At 39.5% G+C, this 12755-nt stretch overlaps 1 protein-coding gene across 4 annotated transcripts in view; it reads right to left on the minus strand.

The window, feature by feature from the left end:
- Positions 1-424: 424 nt before the first annotated feature.
- The window catches only part of AAGAB (alpha and gamma adaptin binding protein), a 61351-nt gene continuing 49020 nt past the window's right edge, over positions 425-12755 (minus strand). For 3 of the 4 annotated variants that reach the window (XM_025390860.1, XM_025390859.1, XM_025390857.1), the window contains exons 6-10: positions 9103-9185; positions 8206-8302; positions 3279-3383; positions 2953-3002; positions 425-2303 (exon numbers count right to left, since the gene is read on the minus strand). In XM_025390860.1, the coding sequence (XP_025246645.1) occupies positions 2226-2303; positions 2953-3002; positions 3279-3383; positions 8206-8302; positions 9103-9185 (413 nt within the window). In that variant the 3' untranslated portion in view covers positions 425-2225. Of the gene's footprint in view, positions 3003-3278; positions 3384-8205; positions 8303-9102; positions 9186-12755 lie in introns of all 4 variants that reach the window. The other variant, XM_025390856.1, reaches the window with a different exon arrangement.

Genomic DNA, 12755 nt, shown 5'->3' on the forward strand with positions numbered 1-12755 from the left:
GCCAAACACTATGTTATGCAAAACGAGAAATGTTTAAGGAAAAAAACAACCAAAAACCAAGTCTCTTATTTTAAATTCCAGCTGGCAGTTCTGTAACCACTTGTGGTAGCGTGAACATAGGTCACTGTAGATAGACTGCAGCTATTACTGTAGTGTTAGCTCATGATCACTATTCTAACATGGGCTTTTAGTAGATTTCACTAGAGACCTTCATCCCATATGTCCCTAGAAGAGGCCAATATCCCTACATAGCTGAGGTCTTAAAAACATGACATTACATATGCAGGGTAAATTCCAAAATAGTGAGCTTGACAAACTCTTCCACTATTCACTCTATATGTCTAATCCAATGAAGGATATAGGGCTTCCCTCGCTCATACCCCCTAAAAAAACCACAAAATCATAATAATAGACATTAGCAGAGTTTATAAATAAATCACATTTTAATCATCTGGCTTTGTTTAAGCTACCAAATCAAATTCACAGATTTTTCTAGTCTGGTCTGTTTTTTCTAACCAGATGGCCTAGTATATTTTCTAAAACCTTCCATCTTTTAAGGAAAACATGTTCCACCTTTTTTTTTTGCAACCCCAGAGCCAACTTCCCTAATGCAATCACCTCAAAGAAACACTGATGGGCTGGTGGTGAACCACAGACTCAAAGTCCTTCAGAACAGTAAAAGAAAAAAAAAAGGAAGGAACAAAAGGTCACTAAGCAATGTCCAGTGTTCCCTGGAAAGCCTCTTCCTGAATGCTTCAGTCACTGAGCTGTCTCCTCCCTGTGGTCACTCCTGCTGGCCCCTGTAGCATTCCATTCCTTCTGCCATCTGTTTCAGGTTCTGCAGTGCTTATAAGGTGGTGTCTGGAGGGGTGTCAGCCTTATTTCTTTCTGCTCCTAACCCAACCTGTTTCTTTCATGCGGTATAAATGGTTCTAGGGCCCACCTAGGCCAGAACCGGTTCTCAGCTGGTGTGTGGGCACCTTCCATCCACTGTACTATGTGCCAGTTCAGATCCACAGCAATAATGATCACAGTGAGGGCTAATGATATGCATTACAAAGTCTACAAAAACAAATAAGGATTTTTATTTGCTGTACTTTCCACTCTTCCTTTAAAAACTTGCCATTTACTTATCAGTTCCTTTGGGGCTGACCCACTCACTCAAGACAAAGGATAAAGAACGAAAGATAGTCACCCAAGGTTCCAGGCCTGGAAGGGCAGAGAGGAGCTATGAACCTCGGAAGTCAAACAAGGTGCTCAGGAATTCACTGCCCAATATTTCGCTTCCCCACCCACCCCTTAGTGTTCCCCCTTTGGCAGTCATCTCTCTTTGGCTGTAAAGAGAAAAAGGGGGAAATGTGCCTTGTTTTGTGGGTATAAAGTATGACAACACAGCTCTGGCATCTCCAGCAGCAGGGGAGAACTCTAACTAAGGCAGAAGAGTTTCTTCACGAAAATCACAGTATATGATCACATATGGTCTCCGTGGCCCATACAAGGACTCCTTAAGGTTCTCTCTAACATACAACCTATCTCCCACAACTCACTAGAGAGGTTTTATTCCCACTGGAATAGAAATCCTTTGCCTCATTTATTACAGTCTAAAAACCCACACTGGCTTTTTGATTCTTTCTAGCATGAGCTCAGACACTATACTTCAAAAGAATGCCCAGAGGCATTTTCTTAGGTAGAGACTAAGCTGTGGGCTAAGACTTTGGCCCCACATAGCTCACATCAATTCTGCAGATGCCTCCTTTCCTCCCAATAAAAGCATCATAGCTCAGAGCTACAAGCTCCTTGAACGGAGAAAACCCAAATCACCCAGGAAAGTTGACACAGCTCCTGATGTGCAGTATCAAGTGTGAATGCTGGAAATGCTACTTAAAAGGTTGACCAGGAATGGCCTGGAGGTTGTCTTCAACTTGAGTAAATCACACAGACCTCTGAGATTTATCCTACCCTCATTCCTAGAACAACAACAAAAAAGTATATTTAAGAAATCCTCACTCATTACTATCACTGTATTCCTCGCTCTCTTACAATATACTGAGGAAAAAAGGATTTCTCCTTAACCTTCTACTAAAAACTAAAATTAAGGGGACCCTATAAACAAGTCAGGCAGCCAACATGATAATGGCAATTTTGGCAAAATATGACTGGGCTGAGTAGAGAGATATCTCAGAGACAGCTAGCATCTTTGTTAGTCAAACCCTAGTATGAATAATTTAGTGCTCTTCATCAGATGAAAGGCCTTCAATTTCATCTCTGTCTCCCCCGATTGCCATCCAGAATGCTTTGGCCACCTGTGGAGAGAAGCATGCAACAAATATTAGGCAACAGCTACATTTCAGCTTGTTTCATATGTTATGCCTTGAACTGACTGAGACCTACAATTCTGCACTTTGCCCTTCAGTCCTCTGGCAACACATATCAAAACCCTTGAATACCATTTGATCCATGATCGCCACATCTAGAAATTTATACCAATGATATATTTAGAGTTGTATACAAAGATGATGTGTAAGGATATGCACAGCTTCATTATTCATAGAAGCAAAAAAATGCACATGACCTAAATGCCCAAAAAGGAACAGGATAAATTATGACACATTCATATCAGGGAACACCATCAACCATCCAAGTTTCCTGCCAATAACATGTGTTGGTAATAATATAACAAAACAACGAAGAGTTTTCTGGCCCAATAGTTAGAAAGGCAAACATTGTGAGTCTCAATGAAGGTTCCATGTCACTCACCATAGAGGTGAAAAATCTTGGTTTGAATGCAGCAACTATACTATTACTGTATAAATATTTAGTTAGTTAGAAGTTAATATTCAATGAAAAGCTCACACTAAGACCCTTCAGAAATACACAAGTGTGATATATAATTATAATAATAGCACTGGACCTTTTATAGGTACTCACTAAATACCCGGCTGATTGTCTCACCTTTTCTGCATGCACCTTTCTTTGCTCGTGAGGAAGCGTCGCAGCCTTGTCTAGGGGGAAAATGCATCTTAAGAAATTTGTCTAATAGCACAGGACACGTAACACGTTGAAAGAAACAGAAGAAGGCAAAAGCAGGAAAAGTAAAAGGAAAGAGAATGAAGATGGAAATTTTTTTTTACCAAGTCCCACGAGTAGCTAAGTTTCTCAAGACAGCTGAGACCAGAACAAGGAATCCAATCCAGCAAGCAGTGAACAAAATAAAATGTACTACATAAAACAGACAAGCATCAATACGGGAACATATTAGACACAATGGATCCGATTACCTTTCATTTCCTTTAACTTTGAAAAGAGTCTTTCAAAATTCTCCACATCTCCTCCTCCAGTAGTAAGACTGGCTAGTTCTTGAATATCCAGATCTAACATGGGATCTGAAATAGGGATTTGTCACATTATCTGTCACGTTATTTGCATATGTGCTACACTGAGAGAATCCTAAGGCAAATGATAACCTTGATGAAGTCACCAATGATCGAAGGCCCAGTGTATATACCACCTTTACAGTTCATGGTGCCTCGCCCTGCTTGGCTGCTAGTGGGCCCTCACAAATGAAGCGTAACTATTTTATCCTCACAACATTGACATGAGGTAAGGAGTACTATTTCCATTCTAAAGATAAGAAAACCACAGCTTAGAGTTGAAGTGACTTGCCGAGGTCACAGCTAGTAAGTGGATCCAGACACAGGGGTTACCAACTCCAAAAGCATACTCACTTCACTAAGGTACATTGATTCACCAATAAATGACTAAAGTTTATACCATATTTTACTGTACAACAAATATTTTCACATCTATTACTGACAACAACTATAAAAGGTGATTAGAACAGATAACATTATCTGAGAATAACAGAAAATGATATGGAAAAAAAACCCCTGTATCTAAAAATGAACTCATCTAAAATTACAGCTATTCAGAGGTAGAGCTGATTTAAATTCACATTTCCTTACTACAAATCTTTTATGGTTTCTACCTTGGCACACTGCTTCTTTATTCAAGTTTGTTTTTAATCAGAAATTTAACTTCTCCATTCCAGGCCCACTACCTTCAGAATGTCTTCCCTGCCCATCCCAGTTTCACAGGTCTCCTTCCTTAGAATTCTTTCTACATTTACTGTTTCTAGAACTGTCTTAGCACTTGCATATATTACCTTTTATTCTAACATTTCTCCACCACTACTTTAATAAATACTACTACCATAAGAGAGAGAGTTTGCTTTGGATCTGCACCACTGAATGCTTTAACTTACACGGTTCCATTTCATCTTTGCAACAGCCCTATGAGGAAAGATTTGTCACTGTTATTTTACAGAAGAGGAAACTAACACCAACAGAGGTTAATTTACTCAAGGTCAGGCCATTACTAGTGATAAAGCCATGATTTGAACCCAGCAGGATTCCAATTACAGGACTCCAATGCCTATGACCTTAATCACTACATTATAGGTCCTATCTCTATATTTTTAGACTAAGCTCCATGAAGATAGGATGACTTATAATTATTTGCATCTATCACAATGCCATATAGACAATTTGGTGTTCAAAATGTATTTTGGTTAATATATTTGCTTTTGTTGAATGGACATGTTGTGTAGGAAGTTAGTATATAGGGCTGAAGATAAAAGTTTGTGATCTATCTGTGTATACATAGTAATTGAGCTGTTAATGCAGACAGAATCACTCCATGCCTAAATATAGATTTGGAAGAGTTTAAATGGAGCAATGAAGAATGTCAATATTTAAAGGCTGAGAAAAGGAGCGTATCTACCAAAGAAAGAGAAGGAATAATCAGAGAAGTAGGAAGAAAACCAGGTGAAATCGTGTTGTGTGAGGCACGGGAAGATAATGTTTCAAAGAGGAATTGATCTGTAACACTGAATGCCGCCACAAGGTCAAGATGAGGACTGGAAAATATCTACCCGATTCAGTGGCATGGAGGTCATTGTTGGCCTTTGCACAGAGCTGCCGTAGTGGCATACCAGGGGCAAAAGACAGACAGGAGTGAGGTGAGGGGAAAATGGGAGGTAAGGAATAGAAATAAGTTTAGTAAAGAGATAAGGTGGAAGACGTGGGATTGAGGAAGTGTTTGGTTTTTATTGATTTGGTTTTGCCTTAAATTTTTTTCTTAATTTATTCTTTAAAAAAAACTTGCAAAAATAGTATACAGAGTTCCTATATACTCTTCACCCACTTTCCCCTAGTGTTAACATCTTATATGACCATGGTACAATTATAAAAATCAAGAAGTTAATATTGGTATAATGTCATTAACCACACCATAGACTTTATCAGTTTTTCCACTAATATCCTTTTTCTGTTCCAAGATCCTACATGGAATTTAGTTGTCAAATCTCCTTAGTCTTTTCCAATTTGTGACAGTTCTTCAGTCTTTCATTGTCTTTCATGACTTTAACACTTGTATGGTCAGTTACTTGTATAATGTCCCTTAACCGGGTTTATCAGATATTTTCTTATTATTAGATTGCAGTTATGCATTTTTGGTGAGAATACCTTCTCACTGCATCCTATAAGGAGGGCTATTATGTCAATATGTCCTATTACCAGTGATGTTAATAATTAAATTACTTCATTACATAATTAAAGTGGCTGGTATCTGATGAGTTTCTCCAGTGTAAAGTTACTATTTTCCCCTTTGTAATAAATAAATATCTTGAGAGAGATACTTTTAGACTATGCAGATATACTTCTCCTTAAACTTTCACCACTAATTTTAACATCCATCAGTGGATCTTGCCTGCTACAACTATTACTGTGTTTTGTGCCTAATGACGGCTTTCTACTTTCTTCATTCCTTCCGTATTTATTACTTGAGATTCTTCTGTAAGGAGATGCTGTCCTTTCTTTCTCATTTGTTTATTCAATTATTTATTTATATTAGTATGAACTCATGGATAGTTAGCTTATTCTACGGCTTATAACCCTATACTATATTAAACTACTTTGCTGGTCAAATTGTTCCAGATTTAGCCACTGGAAGCTCTTTTAGATTGGTCCCTAAGCCCTTTCAACATGTCCCCACTCTTTTTTGAGAATTTTCTTAATTTCTGGTACCATGAGATGCTCCAGGGTCATCCTGTATTTTTCTTGCCCAAGTCCAGGAATCAACCACTTCTCCAAGAAGCCCTACTTCCTTTTATTGGAGAATGGTATTTAGAAAGCAAGATCTGGCCAGGCGCAGTGGCTCACGCCTATAATCCAAGCACTTTGGGAGGCCGAAGATGGTGGATCACCTGAGGTTGGGAGTTTGAGACCAGCCTGACCAACATGGAGAAACCCCATCTCTACTAAAAACAAAACAAAACAAAAAATTAGCCAGGCGTGGTGGCACATGCCTGTAATCCCAGCTACTCGGGAGGCTGAGGCAGGAGAATCGCTTGAACCCAGGAAACAGAGGTTGCAGTGAGCTGAGATCGTGCCACTGCACTCCAACCTGGGCAACAAGAGCGAAACTCTGTCTCAAACAAAAACAAAAACACAACAACACACACACAATAAAAGAAAGCAAAATCTAGGCCGGGCGCGGTGGCTCAAGCCTGTAATCCCAGCACTTTGGGAGGCCGAGACGGGCGGATCACGTGGTCAAGAGATCGAGACCACCCTGGCTAACACGGTGAAACCCTGTCTCTACTAAAAAAAAAAATACAAAAAACTAGCCGGGCGAGGTGGCGGGCGCCTGTAGTCCCAGCTACTCGGGAGGCTGAGGCAGGAGAATGGCGTGAACCCGGGAGGCGGAGCTTGCAGTGAGCTGAGATCCGGCCACTGCACTCCAGCCTGGCGACAGAGCCGGACTCCGTCTCAAAAAAAAAAAAAAAAAAGAAAGCAAAATCTGAGTGCTAAGTGTGTCCACTGCTACGGCAATATTGTTGCTTCTGGGCCTCTCAGTGGACAGAACTAGGAAATACATGTGTGTATACTAATACACACATACACACACATCTGTATTTATTTTCTAACTGTAAGTATATTTTTAAAACCATGAGTTCATACTGATACACTAGATTCCAATCCAGTACTAAAGGGTACATCTCGGCCTTCCCTTTTCCTTATTGGTAACCTTTTTCCTCTGGCAGTAAGAAACCTAGCTCTCACTATCTATATTTTCTTGTTTTCTATATGTCGGTATATGTGTGGTGTATAAAATATCTATATAAAAAATTTCAGAATTAGCCATACCCCAATAAGAAACAAATTTACTAAGTAGAGTTCAGTATTTGTGTTCAGTTCTTTTTGTTTTTAGTCTTATGGTATCTAGTCCAATTACTGTTTTCTACAGTTACTTAGGTTTAGTGCTTGAAGTCCCCACCCACTTCAGTGTGATTACTAGTTTGTTTTAACGGCAGAGACTTAGGCAGGTTTAAAAGCCAATGGGAAGGATTCAATTGAGAGGATAAGGTTGAATAAACTGGAGAGAAAAAAATATATACATGATTTTTTCTTCCTCATATGTTTCTATAACCAATCACTTGAGTTTTCTACATGAATTATCTTATAATAAGAAAAAAGAGTTTTAAAAATTTATTACTGCACATGAGCCCTCTGTAGCATAAAGATAAAGTAGGAGTATCAGTAGTTCCCCAGCAAAAGAAGATTTATAGTTATTGTCAAGTAAGTTCCTTGGTTTTCTGGCTTTTGGACGGCATATTGGATTCCAGTTTCAGCTCCAGGCCCTTCTTGCTAGATGTCCTTGGACAAGTTATTAAACTTCTCTGGGCTTTAGCTTCATCTCCATAAAATAACTTCTCTGCAAAACTTCATTACCAAATGAGAAAGGGGATATAAAAGAACTTTAAAAGGATGTGGAAGGGCTTATAAATACAAAGTTGTATTATTCTTGTCACCATCAATTCTGACTACTGTTAAATATTATGAAAAAACTATATGATACAGAGCTAGCTGTTTCGCCACCTGGTTCTGTCTGCCTTGGCTACGATGATCTGAATCAAGATCCTGCTAGGAGAATTAAAGAAAAAATGGTGCTCACATATTTGTTATGTATTTATTCTTCTTCCTTTTTCTGATAGCCACTGGCAAGGCTCACATTCATGTGTGGTACACTACCACTTTTCTTTCCCTTCTCTGTGTTTAAAGTCAATTTCTCCCTCAATGATTTCTGCCCAGATACCTATTCCAAGTTGCACAAAGCTCTCTCTTGGCAGCCAAAGGAGGAACTTACCCACAATGCTATCAACCTGGGCATCTGTTGTATTAGATGCACCACTCCGATGATCAGAGAGGGATTCAGTCCTATCTGCTGCTGGCAAATGGGGTTGCTGTTGAGGAAAATACACATAAGCAACAATTTAATAGACTATTCCAGAACTAAATCCAAAAAAGCTCACACTTTCAGTCCTTGGTTGGCTTGAGAAAAGAGTAACAGGAACTGGAGGCAAAGAAAGAAGAGCAAGATCACATTAAAAAAATAAAAGGCTAAAAATTCACTAACCCAGGAGTACTTTCCCCCAAGGAAGAACTAGAAAGTATTGATTTTGCTTTAGACTATTAAAACATGTTTTTTGTTTGTCTCATTTAAGATCCATGTTATATTCAAAATGTGAAAATGTAACACAATCGTAACACAAATAGCTCAGAGGCTGTTGAAAAAGATCCCTGGAAAGACAGTGTGGCACTGTATAATTTGCTCTTGGCTCCAGCTGCTGACTAAGGTAAAGTTGGAACAAAGTTCTTAAGGACGCAGGGTTGAAACTGGACTACAAGCTCATCGAGGACAGGGACCTTGCCTCGGATTTGCCAAGGTCTTTTACACAGGAAGTACTAAAAAAGCACCATCAAATTTACTTTCTATTTAAAGATCTGAAGGCAAATTAATGCCTCAGGGAAATCCTAGCATATTTTAGAAAGCACCCTAGTAAAAATAAAACCAAAGCTGTAAACATCTTGAAAGGGCTTACTGCATTAGCAAGGGCTGTTTTAGGCTTTCCTTTCGTCTATTTTTAACATTCTCCGTCGCCTTTTAAATGGAAAGGAAAACAATGGTGAATGTGTAAAGATTCACAATGACAAGGAGAAATTAAAGCCAAAGAAGGAAAAAAGATCCAAGAAGAACCTTTACCTCTGGGTGACAGGGATCTGCTGACCCAATGCTATGGTTTGTTCCAGTCAATGAGTTGAGAAGATTAAAGCCTTGGTTCCTATCTAAAAAGGAAAAACACAATCACTGAAATTAGTCATTTACATTTTAAACTGTTCAAATGACTAGGATGATGAAACAAACGCTGCTTATTTGTTTTCAAAGTTCTAACTACATATAGGTATTTTTTTGAGATAGGGTCTCACTCTGTCGCCCAGGCTAGAGTACAGTGGCACAATCACAGTTCAATGCAACCCTGAACTCCTGGGCTCAAGTGATCCTCCTTCCTCAGCCTCCTGAGTAGGTGGGAATACAGGTGCCTGCCACTGTATCTGGCTATTTTTTTTTTTTTAATTGTTTCTTGTTTTTTGTAGAGACAGGGTCTCATTATGTTGCCCAGGCTGGTCTTGAACTCCTGGCCTCAAGCCATCTCCTGAATCAGCTTCCCAAAGTGCCAAGATTACAGGCTTGAGCCACACCCCTGGCCCTGAATACACTTTTTTAAAGTACATTTAAAAAAAAAATCACAGACTATTAGTCTAGGTGGAAAATAATAGCAGGGCCATTATAGACAAACAAAAAGCCAGTGGTTCTATTTGCAAAGATTAATAGCACTAATGCTTTAATAGCCACTATGAACTAATATTCCATTGTTTTAAATAATCAAAAACATTTAAAAAATCAACAAAGGCATTCATATCAGGTGAAAAGGAATATGAATGCTTTTTGAAAAAAGCTCTAGGGCTGGGTGCGGTGGCTCACACCTGTAATCCCAGCCCTTTGGGAGGCCGAGGCGGGCGGATCACAAGCTCAGGAGTTCAAGACCAGTCTGACCAACATGATGAAGCCTCGTCTCTACTAAAAATACAAAAAATTAGCTGGGCATGGTGGTGGGTGCCTGTAATCTCAGCTACTCGGGAGGCTGAGGCAGGAGAATCGCTTGAATCGGGAGGCGGAGGCTGCAGTGACCTGAGACTGCACTCCAGGCTAGGCAACAGTGCGAGACTCTGTCTCAAAAAAAAAGAAAAAGAAAAAAGCTCTAATTTAGATATGAATGAAGCAACTGCAGTTAAGGCTCCCAGTATGCTGTTTGTATTTACAATGGAGGACAAATCTGGAGCAACACATCTAGCACTGTTCAGAGTACAAGGGCCAGCCTTCATCCAGCAGTGTTCCCCAGAATGACCTGGAACACCTTATTAAAACTATCCTAGTATTCAAGGACTCTATCTGAGATTCACTGAGTCAGCATCATTAGGATAGAGATCATGGAATCTCAACTTTTAGCAAGTACTCCAGGAGGGTCTTATGAACACAGTAGTTCAAAAAACACTGCCTTAGAGTAGAACATGAGACTGTAATCCAAGAGTAACAGTACAGAAGGCAAAGACTTTCTCTCTCAAAAAGACAACTTTCTCCCACCTTGCCTTTCCTCTCCCTATCTCTTCCCTGACCTACTCTCATCTCTCTTTCTCTAAACCACCTATAAATTCCCTACACCCTTTCCCCTGCCAGATAGTTGGTCATATAGAGATATCCAAAGAGAGAAACTCTGCAGTGTCCTTCCTTCTTCCTTTCACTTGGGAAGATCTGCTTTTTAAACTGGGATGAAGCCTCAAATGTGGCCTGCTAGGCTGTAGCCTGCAGATTTCTGGAGCTTGACTCTCGCCACAGAGGCAGTCATATGCAGCTATCAATCCAGTACCTCTGCATTAAAAGCTACCTTGGTCTGGGCAAAACTAAGAGGCTGCTGCTGCCCTATTGCTTTTCATTCTGTACAACCTCAACAGTGGCAGCATGGTCAGAGGTTCATGTGTACTCCTGGAGCCCCCCTTATCTCCTCATCCAAAGGCCTGGGGTCTAATCCAAAGACGGGGGCTAAGGTTTCAGCAGGGTAGGACATGTAGGCTCAGAGGCCCAAGAGAAGCAGATCCATGCAGTGTCCTATGATGACAGTTTCAGAGCCTAAGGATGTTTATTCAAACATCAGCATGGTTCTTTCTTTTGGCCAATGTGTTGCTGATTTTAAAGTAGCTGTATGTAGTTATATAATACTCAGACATGGATTTTACCTGTCATGAAGATATACATGAGTGCTCTTATAATATACTTTAAGCTATTTGTACAAAAGGCAATATCTGAGTAATAAACTACTTCTGTAAGAGAGTCCTCACTTCTATTACTGGAAATAACTTGGACCTTGGGTAATTTTCCAATTCAGTTCATAAATCTGTCCATGTTCTAATTCCACAGCTTATATTTTTCCTCTGTTAGGCAACCCCTAAACTTGGCAGGCCGGACTGCAACTCAAAGAATAACGCAATACAATGTCAGTTTATGCATGTTATGAAACCAAAACAGTCTATTTGAAATGCCTCATTCCTTACTGTGGCTGCCTGTAAGGAGAACTGGGATGGACAGGAGTTAGGAGTAGGAGCTAGACTCATCACTGTATACTGTAAACCTTTCATTTTTGTTACATGTTCATGTATTATTTACCCATTCAAAGAGATTTTTTGAAATTTTTTTTTTTTTTTTTTTTTTGAGACGGAGTCTGGTTCTGTGGCCGAGGCTGGAGTGCAGTGGTGTGATCTCAGCTCACTGCAAGCTCCGCCTCCCAGGTTCACGCCATTCTCCTGACTCAGCCTCCCGGGTAGCTGGGACTACAGACGCCTGCCATCACGCCTGGCTAATTTTTCTATTTTTAGTAGAGTCGGGGTTTCACCGTGTTAGCCAGGATGATCTCGATCTCCTGACCTTGTGATCCGCCCGCCTCAGCCTCCCAAAGTGCTAGGATTACAGGAATGAGCCGCCATGCCCGGTCGATTTTTTGAAATTTAATAATTTTATGCTGTGTATTTATCACAATTAAAAACTTCGAAAAAAAATTAACGCCCAATTAGAATGGATAAAATTATGAAAAAGTCAAAAGAGTAGGAAGAAAACTGGACTAGTGGTCAGAAAACCTGTCTTTCATTCCTGGCTCTGTCTACCTGTGTGACCTTAGACGAATTAATCAGGTTCACAATTGACTAAGAGTTTACAATCAGGTTTCAGGCTAATTATAATAAGCTAGAAGGACTTTTACTGATATTATAAACAATGAAAAATTTAGTCAACTAACAAGAGAGTTCATTATGTTCCGCTGCTTATATTTTAAGGAACTTAGAAACATACAAATTGACACAATGAGAAAAACAATTCATTTTTGTTTATCCAAAGTAGACTGCTCGCATATTAACACTGCTCAAAAAACTTAGATGATATTTTATATACCTATGGCTTTTTAAAAAATTCTGTTCTGCCTGGTTCAATGTTTATTAAAATTCCATCCACATGCACTCACTGTACAACAATTCTTCTCATAGAAAAGAATTACATAAATCTTTTCTTGCTTGCTAGATTTTTCTCCCCAGGATTCAGGGCATGGAAATGTCATCCCTATTAAGAAGGATTTATTCCTTTAGCAGGTAGTTGTTGAAACTGGCTCTAGTATCTACGGTTTTATTGATGCCACAAAACTCTAGACTAGGAAGGAATAAATAAATTCATCTCCTCAGCTGATTCTTATGGAACTTCAGGGATGCAGAAAGGGGAAGCTGTTAAGTGATGTAAAATAAATTATTCTGTAAGGC

The sequence above is a fragment of the Theropithecus gelada genome, chromosome 7a, assembly GCF_003255815.1.
Source record: "Theropithecus gelada isolate Dixy chromosome 7a, Tgel_1.0, whole genome shotgun sequence".
Lineage (NCBI taxonomy): Eukaryota > Metazoa > Chordata > Mammalia > Primates > Cercopithecidae > Theropithecus > Theropithecus gelada.